Source organism: Phaenicophaeus curvirostris, chromosome 20 (genome assembly GCF_032191515.1).
Source record: "Phaenicophaeus curvirostris isolate KB17595 chromosome 20, BPBGC_Pcur_1.0, whole genome shotgun sequence".
Taxonomy (NCBI): Eukaryota; Metazoa; Chordata; class Aves; order Cuculiformes; family Cuculidae; genus Phaenicophaeus; species Phaenicophaeus curvirostris.
This window is the reverse complement of record NC_091411.1, coordinates 1,296,583-1,309,217: the sequence shown is the minus strand read 5'-3', so window position 1 is coordinate 1,309,217 and position 12,635 is coordinate 1,296,583. Positions and strand designations below refer to the sequence as shown.

The following is a 12,635-nucleotide window of genomic DNA, read 5'->3' as shown; positions in this document are numbered from 1 at the left end:
TTTGAATGTGTCGGTAAAGCCTGTCATGGCACAACTTTATAGAAAGCTCCCAGGAACCCTGACTTAGGTGGAACTCTCCTAATTTAGCAGAAATTAAGCTTAATTTAGAAACTGGATTGAAAAGCTGAGGCGTGGACCCAGCCAAGCAAAACACTTCATTAATTGATGGGTATGGAAATTTTTGTGTCAACCTCATTGGGTGACAATTTCATCCATGGAGTCATTCCTACCAGGAGAAGTTTAGGTTTGAAACTTTGGCTGAAATCCATTGGGAAGGGCTAAAATCCATGGACTTTCTCAGGTGAAGGGCTGAGCCCCTGTGTGCGGGTACTGGAAGTGAACCAAATGCATTTAGCTGTGCATTGTAACGTGTGTCTAAACACCATCTGAAAGCTTCACTAACAGCAAGAACTGTCAATGTGTGAAAGGTTCTGTTTCAACATTCTATGAACTTCTGGTTTGAAAGACAGTTTAATTCACATTTGGATATTTACAGAGTTTCCTTGAACCTGATTGCGTATCTTCAGGGATCTGACCGACCTCAGCTGGTGTAAAAACAACAAAAAAAGTGAATTCCTGCTCGCTGAAGGGGTTGTTTTGCTCTGCTGCTGAGATGCCAGCAGAAAAGCTGACAGATTCTCCAAGCTCAAGCTGTGTTTCTCAGGTCCAACATACAGATTTCTTTGGGGTTATCCAGCCACAGTTGGAAACAGATTTTGTGTCTGATCTGAAATCCTTGAAGTCGGGTTTGTTCATGGGAAACTACTTAGGAGAGACAGTGAAAGGTTCTAGGGTTTAGAACTTGGGGATTTCCAGAGTTGTCTGGAGGGGAGGGAAAAAATCTTTTTAGCTTTATGATAGTACTCTGCATCTGATTCCTCTTTCTGAATCGGCCGATCAGACCCTAGACCAGCTCCTGCTGCTCTTCCTGACAGTCCCAGTACTAAGCAGCCAGAAAATAAGGACACACATAGGACATTCCCCCTTGTGTCATGGACAACAGCAGTTTTCTCTTCACTGTTGGAGGACTGAACAACTTGAAGGAAGAAATTTTTAGTTTTCTAGAGTGCTGTTTTAAACTTTGTTTTTAAACTCCTAGATTTCCACTTCCATGGAAATGCCATTAGCTCAGGGTAGGGACACGGAGTCTCCCCTGGCTGTGACAGATCCCTCCTGCTCCTGGGCTGGTGGAGGTGGGGAGACAGGCGCATGAGGAATGGCTCATTCCACAGTCGGGAGTGCTGGCCGTGCTCTGGGAGCGTGCTGGCTTGCTCCTCACCCTGCCCTCCTCAACACTGAGATGTTTTGTGGGAACAAAACCCATTTCTCCTTATCACTGCAAACGTGCAGGGAGCTGTTGGCTCAAGTGAGGAAGAATAGCTTGGCTGAAGTTTTGGGGGAAAAATATTTTATGATGAAACTTTTGTTTCAATAGGCTTGACCACATGAACACAAGCCATGGGTTTGGCAGGACAGGGACACACTGAGCTCAGAGTCTTCAATTGACTCTCTGTGCGTGACAGTGAAAATAGAGTAGAATCATAAAATGGTTAGGGTTGGAAAGGACCATAACAATCATCTAATTCCAACTCTCCTGCCATGGGCAGGGACACCTCCCGCTTGATCCGGTTGCTCCAAGCCCCATCCAACCTGGCCTGGAACACCTCCAGGGATGGGGCAGCCACCACTGCTCTGGGCAACCAGGGCCTCCCCACCCTCATTCTGAAGAATTTCTTCCTCATATATAATCTAAACCCTCCCCATTCCAATTTAAAGGCATTCATCCTATCCCTGCCCTCCCTGATCCAGAGCCCCTCCCCAGCTTTCCTGGAGCCCCTTTCAGTACTGGAAGCTGCTCTAAGGTCTCCCCACAGCCTTCTCTTCTCCAGGCTGAACAACCCCAACTCCCTCAGCCTGTCCTTATACAGGAGGTGCTCCAGCCCTTGGATCATCTTTGTGGCCTCCTCTGGATGTGTTCCAAGAGTTCCATCTCCTTCTTACATTGGAGATTCCCGAATTGGACACAGGACTCCAGGTGGGGTCTCATGAGAGTATGAGAGCAAAGTAGAGGAGCATAATCCTCACTGTTGCCCTGCTGGCCATGCTTCTTTTATCCTCCCCTCCAGTGTGGGCCCCAGCTCCCATCCATCCACAGCTCCAAGTTCTCCTGTGCCAGGGATTGTTTTGTCATCCTGGTGCTTAATAACTCCTCATAATGAGATTGTAGCCAATATAACAGATGTGGAAGCCATTAAAAGTATTGCCAATTACTTACAAAAGGTTAACGATGGTTATATTTATAGGCATTTATTAATTTGGATTTCATTACCTGCCTAGAAAGCAACTTCTTAGTAAGTATATTTAGAACTGCCACATGTGAAAATAAACACGTCTCCTTGTCAAGCCAGGCTGTATTGAAAGTATCCAAAACTGGCTTTGGTTTAGGCGGTGACTCACATGTGTGTTCAGACCAACGACGAGCGATGCTTTTCTTCACCACCGTGCAAGGGGAAGGGCTGTTTCTACTCCCAGAGAGGGGGTCACGTTGGGTGCTGTGTGAGGGTTGTACCAAAGCTGGATGACTTCTTCATTAGGTTTTGTCTTTATTTCTTAGTTAGGACCAGATCTAAGGATAACTTCTGCTCATGTGCTGTGTGCAATGCCAAAAAAGACTTAGTGGTGTTGCTGGATGAGAAGCTCAACGAAGAACACTCACAGCTCAGAAACAAACCGTATCCTGGGCTACATCTGGAGCAGTAGGACCAAAAGGTCAAGGGAAGAGATTCTCCATCTCTGCTCCACTCTGTTGAGACCCTACCTGGAGCCCTGCATCCAGTTCTGGAGTCCTCAGCCCAGGAAAGACATGGAGCTGTTGGAGTGAGTTCAGAGAAGGACACGAAGATGATCTGAGGGCTGAAGCACCTCCTGTATGAGGACAGGCTGGGAGAGTTGGAGTTGTTCAGCATGGAGAAGAGAAGGCTCCAGGGAGACTTTAGAGCAGCTTCTAGTACTGAACGGGGCTCCAGGAAAGCTGGGGAGATGCTTTTGATCAAGGAGGGCAGGGATAGGATGAGGGGGGATGGTTTTCAGTTGGAAGAGGGGAGATTGAGATGAGATCTTAGAAAGAAATATTTTGCTGTGAGTATGTGGACATCCTGGCCCAGGTTGCCCAGAGCAGTGGTGGCTGCCCCATCCCTGGAGGGGTTCAAGGCCAGGTTGGATGGGGCTTGGAGCCCCTGATCCAGTGGGAGGTGTCCCTGCCCATGGCAGGGGGGTGGGACTGGATGAGCTTTGAGGTCCCTTCGAACCCAAACCATTCTATGATTCTCCATTCCTGGTGCTGCTGTGGTAGAGGTGTCTGGATATGCTAAGCAGGAAAGGAGTGTGAGCGGCTGTGGGGTGATGTGGTGTTGGCGAGAGGATGGTGCCTGTTTGGTGTCCCCAGGGTGGAGTTTTGCCCAGCCCGCTGGCCTCACGCCACGCTGTCTGGTGGGCACTGCTCCTCTGTCTTCATTGACAAAAAGCACTGAGAAAATAAGAGGGAAATGTTATTGGCCGTTCTACACGGCCAAGCCAGCCTTTCCTTTTAATGAGAGTGCAATTCGTTTGATCTGTGTTTTTTGGGGAGGAAATGATGAATTTTAGCCATTATGAAAACAAAAGCCCTGGTTATTTGTAAGGATTGTTTTATCAGAAGCATATGTGCTCTTTATTATTCTTTTGCTTGAAGTGTGGGGATTGTTTTCAGTTGGGAGGCTGCACTAGAAGAATGTGAACTTCTGACTCACTGAGAACCAGAGCGTGTGTTAGCGAAACGGTGAGGTTTCCTGGGATGTTTTCATAACTCGAATTTCTCAGAATGGACAGGATCTCTTTTGCCATTTTTGACTTTTACTGCCATTGAAACCAGATTCTTTTTCTAGGCAAACTTGCATTGCTTTCAGTGCACTCTTACTCTGCCCACTGCTCTTCACTCCCTGTCTCCTCTCCAGTTTCGAGGTGTTGTTCTGCCATTCTCCTGCTGTGTTTCTGTTTGAGCTCTGCATTTTGACTTTCTGATAACGATGTAATCAGCAGTATAGACCGAGGTATGGCACAACATAGTGATCCCTGGATAGGGTGGGCTTAGCTAATGGCACCCGGGGAGTTCCAGCTTTTCTCTAGAAGAATCTAGGGCTACAAAGCTGATGAGGGATCTAGAGGGGAGGTTGTATGAGGAGCAGTTCAAGGCACTTGGTCTGTTCACAAGAGGAGACTGAGGGGGGATCTCATAGCACTTTACTGCTGCTTCACAAGTGGAGGAGGAGGAGCAGGTGCTGAGCTCCTCTCTCTGGTGACCAATGACAGGACCTGAGGGAATGGCAGGAAGATGCACCAGGGGAAGGTTAGGTTGGACATTAGGAGAAAGTTCTTCCCCGGAGGACGGTGGAGCTCCCCAGGGAAGCAGTCATGACACCAAACCTGACAGTAGTCTAGGAGCATTTGGCCAGTAGCTATTCCAGCCATGGGATACTTGATCTGTTGTACAGAAACTTCAGGGAAGCTCAACCATGGCCCGTGGACTCCTCTCTTCTGGCCTGTGAGGGAAGGTGACTGTTGGATAAGGGCATTGCAGGGCTCTTACGTATCAGAACTGTCACAGCTGGTTGACAAACGGAGAAATAAGGAATCATTCATACTAAACAAAGATTCTGGCTACTGAAAATGAGCTGATATTCGTAATCAGGTGATTACAAGTGAGGAATTTGAGGTGTTTTCCTCCTCTTTTTCCCCCTCCTGTCTGATGCAGTCACTCCCCAGACTGTGCTAGTGCAGAAGGTGAATCCAAGCATGTGAATGAAGAACTACAGGAAGAAGTAATGAATGCTTTTCCTCTGGTGAGCAGAGACTCACAAACCTTCCTGAGGGCTTAATCTTTAATGTTAAATTACAGAGGAGGTGTGTGGTATATGGAGGATTGAAGACTGCGGCTCCTTCCCTTTGGAGATTTGAAGGGTCTGTGTGGTGCCATTCAAAGCTCTGCCCATTAGGAAGCAGCAGCTCAACTTGGAGATGGAGGCAAAGGCAGGAGCGAGCCAGACGTACCTTATAAAGAATACCTTCTCCATCTTCATTTCCTTGTTGTTTGACTTCAGCTAAAGCCACATTGTTATACGTTTCAAAAGCATATTTGTCTTTTGCAGGAGAAGCAGCTCAGGAATGGTCGCTGGGCACGGCGAGTGAATTTTGGAACCCTAGAAGCTGTGCTAAAGCAAAGCGATTTATTGTTTCTGGAATGAAATAGTTTTGTGACATCCGATCCTCTTGTAAATTTTGCACTGGAGGATTCAATGGTGGGATGTAATTAACATTTAAATTGTCCGGCTCATTCCACTGCCTGTCTGCAGACTCTGGTTCAGGAGACGCTTCCCTGCGAGCCAGTAGCTCTGGGGTGCTTTTATTCTCAGTGGGAATCTCATCACTGCAGTCGATGGAGATTGGGATGAATCACCGAGTGGTTGCTCCTGAGTCATAGTGTTCTTGGAAGTGATAGCATTCCTGGAAATACCTGGTTTTCCTAAGGCACGGACTCTGCCATGAGAAAGCATTAAAGAGCCTTTGACCTTCTTGGTGCAGTTGCATCTGAAATAGGAGTGGGTGCTCTTGTGAGTGAAATCCTCCCCATCCCCAGGATGGTGCTACTTTACATTTGAAGAACATGCAGGGGTGGAGAAGGATGCCTTGGAAGTTCATCCTGGTGACGGTGTTACGGAATGGGGGTGATATTCCTGAAAAAATCAATCTCCCTTTCATAGAAACTTTTGGTTGAAAAGACCTTTGAGATCATTAAGTCCAACTGGACCTGTCCACTACTAAACCCTGAGCACCTCATCTCCCCTTCTTTTAAACACCTCCAGGGATGGGGACTCCACCCCCTCCCTGGGCAGCCTCTGCCTGTGCCAGAGGACCCTTTCCATGAAGACATTTTTCCTGATGTCCAATCTGAACCTGCCCTGGTGCAACTTGAGGCCATTTCCTCTCATCCTATTGCCGGTCACTTGGGAGAAGACACCAGCACCCACCTTGCTACAACCTCCTTCCAGGCAGTTTCAGACAGTGATGAAGTCTCCCTTCGGCCTCTTCTTCTTCAGACTAAACAATCCCAGCTCCTTCATCCACCTCTCATAACACTTATACTCCAGCATCTTTCCCAGCTCTGTTCCCCTTCTCTGAATGCACTTTTGCCCCTCAGTGTTCTTCTGCAGTGAGGGCCCCAAAACTGAACACAGGATTCAAGCTGTGACCTCACTAAAGCTGAGTCTAGGGGCACAATCACTTTTGGTCCTGCTGGCCACGCTGTTTCTGATACAACCCAAGATGCTGTTGTCCTTCTTGGCCACCTGGGCCACCGCTGGCTTATGTTCAGCCTCTGTCGACCAGCACCCCCAGGTCCTTTTCCTCTAGGCAGCTTTCCAGCTGCTCTTCCCCAGTCCTGGAGCATTGCGCGGGCTTGGTGTGTGCCAAGTGCAGAACTCAACACTTGACACTTTGAACTAATGTTGGCAATTTGACTGGTAATGACAAGATGTCCAAGAGCTGTGGACATGCTTGGTTCAGGTGAACTGGCAGATCTGATCAGAAGGTGCCATGGACGCTCATTAGATAATTGATGCACAGGGTGCCTTGCCTGCACAGCTCCACGCTCACATCCTCACCCAAGAGGACCTTTGTGGAGCTCGAATTTGAGGAGAAGTGCCACGGACAGCAGGTCCTCAGTGCTCCAGCAGCATCCACAGCTGCCCACCTCCACGGGACAAGTCCACACCGGCTCTGCAGCCCCACTCAGCACTGCACCCAGCCCTCACTGCAGCAACATGGGCTGTGGGGCAAGGAGGTGCGGGGAGAACACAGGACAGGCACAGCGGTTGCTAAAGCCCTTGCTTTGGTACTCGTCTCCTTACCATGCCTCCTCGGTGGCTTGGAGCTCTGCCTTCTTGGCTGCTTGCTAAGTTGTTTGGGTTTTGATTCTTTATGGGGAAAACCAGATTTTTATTCACCTCTTCCCTCCAAATGGGCACAGGGCCGTGTCTATTAAAGAAAATCCTTTGGGACTTTTATATCGAGCAAGTGAATTGAATGCGGACAGGGGAAAAAAGTGACCTTGGATGTGCAGAACCCAGCGGCTGCCTCAGCCTGTATTGGGGTGGACACAAGGCGAGCAGAGGCTGTGGTTCACTGGGGGTGCAGCAGGCAATATGATCCTTGGCACTGCTTGGAAAAATACAGGCAAATTACGGCAATGCCATTAAATGTTATTTAGAACACGTGTTCTCAATAAGAAATGGAGAACGGGTTGGTGCGAGGGGGAGGGAGCAGCAATGCCCACAAAGACGCTTCTTAGGACATTGCGTCTATCGAGTTCTGACCGGCTGAGAAAAAATGTGACCCCCTCCATCTTTTGCACCTTCTGTGGCACCAGCACCCTGTGCTCTTCTCTCCCTCGGTAGCCAAGGAAAGAGTTCCATTAGCCCTGCTGCGAGGGTGTATTTATTTTAACTGGGTACACCTGCGATGGGAGCATGGCTGTTACTCCGGAAGAAACTGTCCTAAGCAAGAAGTTGCCCCAAGGTCCCGGCTCTGGGTCACGTGTGTCACAAGGGTGCTCAGGGGCCGTGGGAGGTCCCTCATCCACAGGATTTCTGACATTTCCCAGGTTTGTCTCTAGGTTTGTCAAGGCCTGGCCTCCTGCTCCTGTTGCTCTCAGTGTGTTCAGCATCTCTTGAAGGCAACTCTCCAGCACGAGGGAGGGTGGGGCTGGACCAAGCGCTGGTGCGATAGCATCTTCCGAACTGGTTTTTAAAGAAGTGATTAATCTCCATCATATCCGGTTTGGTTGGTGGCCATTAATTCCTGTCTGCGTGCCATCCCTGCACGCTGCATCGTTACCGAGACCCAGAATCATGGAACAATTTGGGTTGGAAGGAACCTTAAAGCCCATCCAGTTTCACCCCCTGCCGTGGGCAGGGACACCTCCCACTGGATCAGGTTGCTCCAAGCCCCATCCAGCCTGGTTCCAGATGTGATGTAAATTACCCAGCACTGGGTGTACCCATCGTGCTGCTGGGACAGGAGCTGTCCAAGTGGCTCTGCTCCCCACCCACCCCAGTTTCCGCATTGTCTGTGCATTTATACATTCTGTTTTTTCAGTGTGAACGCACTGGCTCCAGTTTTGCTGACACAGATATACCGTTAACCTTCATTTTCCTTTCAGAAAAATATATCAAAGGCTTGTTGAGTTACCAGGAGTTCTCACAGAGGAGAGATTTCTGGGATTTATTGGGTCAGAAGGCACACTAAACTTCAGGTTGCCCAGAGCAGGGGTGGCTGCCCCATCCCTGGAGGGGTTTGAGGCCAGGTTGGATGGGACTTGGAGCCCCTGATCCAGTGGGAGGTGTCCCTGCCCATGGCAGGGGGTGGGACTGGATGGGCTTTGTGGTCCCTTCCAACCCAAACCGTTCTGTGGTTCTGTGATTCAGTTAATTAATTGACTGCAGTTCTTCCAGGGCTCGGGCCGTAGGGCATTTATTGGCTTTTGACACAAAGGAAAAGTGTTGAGAGATGTTTTCATTGGTGAATTTGTCCTCTGGGTTTGGATGTCTCACTTTCCCCATCTGAGAACGAAAGGAGCCTGAGCCCACGAGCAGGTTTCTCCTGCCAGAGCGTTTCAGCAGAACCAGTGAATAATGCAGCAGAATTTTGCAAGGATGCAATCGCAAAACCACGGCTTTACCTCAGCAGCCCGGGGGCACCGCTTTTGTTGGGCTCACAGCAGGTTCTGAGTGATGTCTGCACAAAGGGAAAGGAGAGAATGAACAGAAAGCACTTTATGGCTTTCCTCAAAGGCACTTTTCTAACTGAAAAATGTAAGCCTTGTGGTTTGCATGGTTTTGAAACGTAACCACAGATATTGAGAACTGGAAAAGATTTGATTTACCATCTCCTCCAATTTTGGTACCAGATTCAGGGCAGAGGAAATCCGTTCTCAGAATGAAAAACATTGAAAGAATATCGGTTACTGTCAGAATTCTTAGAACAGTCACATAGGAACAGGGGAGATGCCTGATGAAGAAACCGAGGTTGGTTGTGTTGTGATGGAGCAGCTGCAGACAAGTCTTTTTGAGATCTTCACCAAACTACTCTACCTTGTTTCAGTGAAGCTCTGCTGGATGTTTTATGGTCTGCAGCCCCCTATCTGGAGCTGTGAGGGATCAGTGTGCGACTGAGAGCTTCCTCTTCAATCTTGATCTAGGAGATGGATGGGATCAGCTGCTCGGGGCACGTCTGTCCTCACCAGCATGGAGGACCTGGCCACCTTTGGCTGCTCACAGCTGGCAGCATAGCGAGCTGGTGCACTCCTGTTGCTGCACTGGGTTTTTTTATGCTGTTGTACTTGGCGTCATCCTTCTTCTGTTCGTTTTGCTCATTGAATGACCCTTGCTAATAGCTGGGCAGCTCTTGGAGTCTCTACAGCATTTAACATTTCTTCAGAAGTGGAAACCCTGGGTGTTCTTGGCGTGACACGGGATGGCATTTTCTGGCCTCTGTGAACATTTGCAGGCAATGTTCTGTCATGGGTTTCATACCTGTATCTTCGTAATTGCTCATTCTTGCTTCTACTGCTATGGTTGGAGGTGGCTCCAGAATTTTCCTGTTCCTGTTCTGAGTTTGGCCCAGATGCGTTTGTGGTTCAGTTATGACCATTTGGTTTTCAGTTCTTTTGCTTTGTTCTTCCTTCCATTGTGTTTCTTCCTCTCCCTGTTCTGTGTTGAGCAATCATCTGCTCTCCAGATTTGTTCTGCAGGGCTTACGAAACTCCTCAGAAGGTCTTGTTCTTTCTCCTCAGATATCCCAACACTAGTTTCCTGCTGCTTCTCTGGTTCCTTCTCAGCTGTGGATGAGCAGCATCCTATCTGGTATTCCAATATGATCATAAGAGTTATGCGATTGCTTCATTATCTGTGCCAAAGAGTCACAGAATGATGGAACAGTTTAGGTTGGAAGGGACTTCAAAGCCCTTCCAGTTCCATCCCCTGCCATGGGCAGGGACACCTCTCACTGGATCAGAGGCTCCAAGCCCCATCCAACCTGGCCTCGAACACCTCCAGGGATGGGGCAGCCACCGCTTCTCTGGGCAACCAGGGCCTCCCCACCCTCACAGGAAGGCATTTCTTTCTAAGACCTCATCTCAATCTCCCCTTTTTCAGCTGAAAACTGTTCCCCTTGTCCCATCCCTGCACTGCATGAACCAAGTAGGAGTTACGGTGTGGGCGCCTTCGTTTCCAGGGTTTGGGGAAGAGGGAAGACTGATCCCTGTGTCCCCATGCTGGCACAGTGACCGGCTGCTGACATACGGAGTCATTTAAAATTGCCTGACGAGGCTATCTGTGCATATTGAAATAACGGTGAGCTCAGATTTCAGCTACAGGGAGGTAAGGTAGGAAAAGTCTCATAAGGAAAGGGCTTGTTTTGTTGATTGAGGTTTAGAAAGCTCTTTAATGAGTTGAATTATTGGCTGTATCTGGAGTGAGCCACTGCTCTCCTACCTGCTCTCATTTCCTATGTCATTCCAGCTCGCTCCCTGCAGTCACTGCCGCGCGGATTTACAGCAGATTGGGTTCCATGCTGGATTGTGTTCGAGCTTTTATTCTGTCTGTGTATGCATTTCTTTGGGAGCCAAGCCAAGAGGAGAGCGCCTGCCGGCAGGCACACACACATGGGCTGAAGCTGCCTCTTCGTTGATAATTTTGTAGGGAATAGGGATCTGGATTTTCTTCTGTTTTGGTGTAAAATGAGCCTTTTCTATTTTGGAAGGCAAGGCAGTAGCTGAGAAGAGCCAGAGCTTGGAGAGTTGAGGATTTCCAAGCAGCCAGAGACGAGAGAAAATATTATCTTATGAATTGTAAATGCGGCATTTTTAGTTTGGCTGGTGTTTCCCAGAGACTGGGGATAATGGGAACGCTATCGCTCACTTGGCTGGACCAGTGTTCAGCTCGCTACTTAAAATATGTTAGAAGTGCAGCGCTCCAGAGGTCAGCTGGACGAGGTGGAGCTTTTCACAGCTGAAGGAGCTTTTTGTGACCTGAAATATGAAGTGAGATGCGATACTCAGCAAGAAATCTAGCAGTTGGGAATGAGCTATTTAGGAGCTGTGGAACATGAAGGTGATGGAGAGGGTGCTTCCCTTTCTGTTTAACATTGTTCTCTTGGTGTTACGAGAATGTAAGAGGAGGGGTGCTGAAGGTGCGGGGAGTGGTGGTGGAGAACTCATTCAGATTTGTGAATTCATTCCTCACATTTAAACTGTTGATGCATTAGAAGGTTTTCATTCAGAATATTTTGAGTCATGGTTTCATAAGTAAATGATTGTGAATTAAATAGAACCAGATATCAAAGACGTCACTGCTTTTAAGAGGAAATATTCCTAAACACTGGGTTCAGAAATACCAGGATGGTGAATAACTCTGGGATGGTGAAGGGTAATGGATGTGAAATACCAGCTGAATGCAAGTTCCTAAATAACTTGCTGAAAAGTAAGTGAGAAAAATTACAAATACCCTTCTGAAAGAACCAATCACTCTTTTTTCATCCTTGCCATTCATCCCAAAATCACTTCACCTTCCCTCTCTCCTTGGACACCCCCTTGCCTGAATCCCATCGGAGCCCGTGGGCTCTGCTCTGCCCGGCACTGAGCCCTGTGCTTGCCGAGCTGCAAGAGGCTGAGCCTCCTGTGGGTTCACCTGCTCGCCTCTTCCATCCACTGCACGTGAGGAGGTTAACGCTTTGAAGCCACTGCACTAAAAACCCGTGTGTTGATAATCCCGTCCAACCCGTGTGAGGTGCTGGCTCTCCCAGGAGCTCTTCGTCGGGGTTTCACAGAGGTGAGGAGGCATTGGATTCGTTGCAGGAGCGATGATTTAGTTGTAAACGCACCAATACAGCTTTTCAGTATCTGAACCCGCGTGGGTGTTGGGTTAAAGCCGGGCCTGGATGGTGTCTGTTATTTTGTTAGGATTTCAGAGTGAGGGTTTTTAGCCCTTTAATCTTGACTGACAGTTGGAAGGGTGGTGATTTCAAACAGTGGCCCAGAGTAGCTGATTTCTCTTGGGTGAAACAATGCACCAGTGTGTCTGGGCTGCCTGCACAGAGCCAATAAATCTGTTTTGTTTTGTTTCCCCCCCCCCTTTTTTTCTCTCTCTTCTCCCCTTCTCCAGGCCAGGATCCACTCCTATTGCTGAAAACCCTCCAACTTCTCTGGACAAAGAACGAGATTGAGAAGGTAAGGCTGAGCCTCCCCTCCTCGCCGCAGTTCATAACTGCATGCAGAGCATGTCCAGACACAGAACGCTCGGGTCAGACCTGCAATTCTTCATGAGCACTTTCAGTTCCAGCACGCAGGGGAAGGGCCCATGCATTTCCAGCAAGGATTGAAAAGAAAAGGTAGCGCTGTGTGGTGTGAAGCAGCTCAGGGGCTCTTATAAAGGAGCTGAAGTTTACAGGGCTGAGTTACAGAGGGGAAAAAAAAAATCAGAGTTGCTTTTGTTTTCTTTTAAACACTTTTTTTGTCCATTAAATGGAGGCTGTTAGGGGGAGAGGGG

At 48.5% G+C, this 12,635-nt stretch overlaps 1 protein-coding gene across 8 annotated transcripts in view; it reads left to right on the top strand.

The window, feature by feature from the left end:
* EXD3 (exonuclease 3'-5' domain containing 3) overlaps positions 1 to 12,635 on the top strand; it is a 302,313-nt gene that overhangs the window by 79,080 nt on the left and 210,598 nt on the right. For all 8 annotated transcript variants that reach the window (XM_069873071.1, XM_069873076.1, XM_069873069.1 and 5 more), the window contains one exon: positions 12,252 to 12,316. In XM_069873071.1, the coding sequence (XP_069729172.1) occupies positions 12,252 to 12,316 (65 nt within the window). The remainder of the gene's footprint in view (positions 1 to 12,251; positions 12,317 to 12,635) is intronic.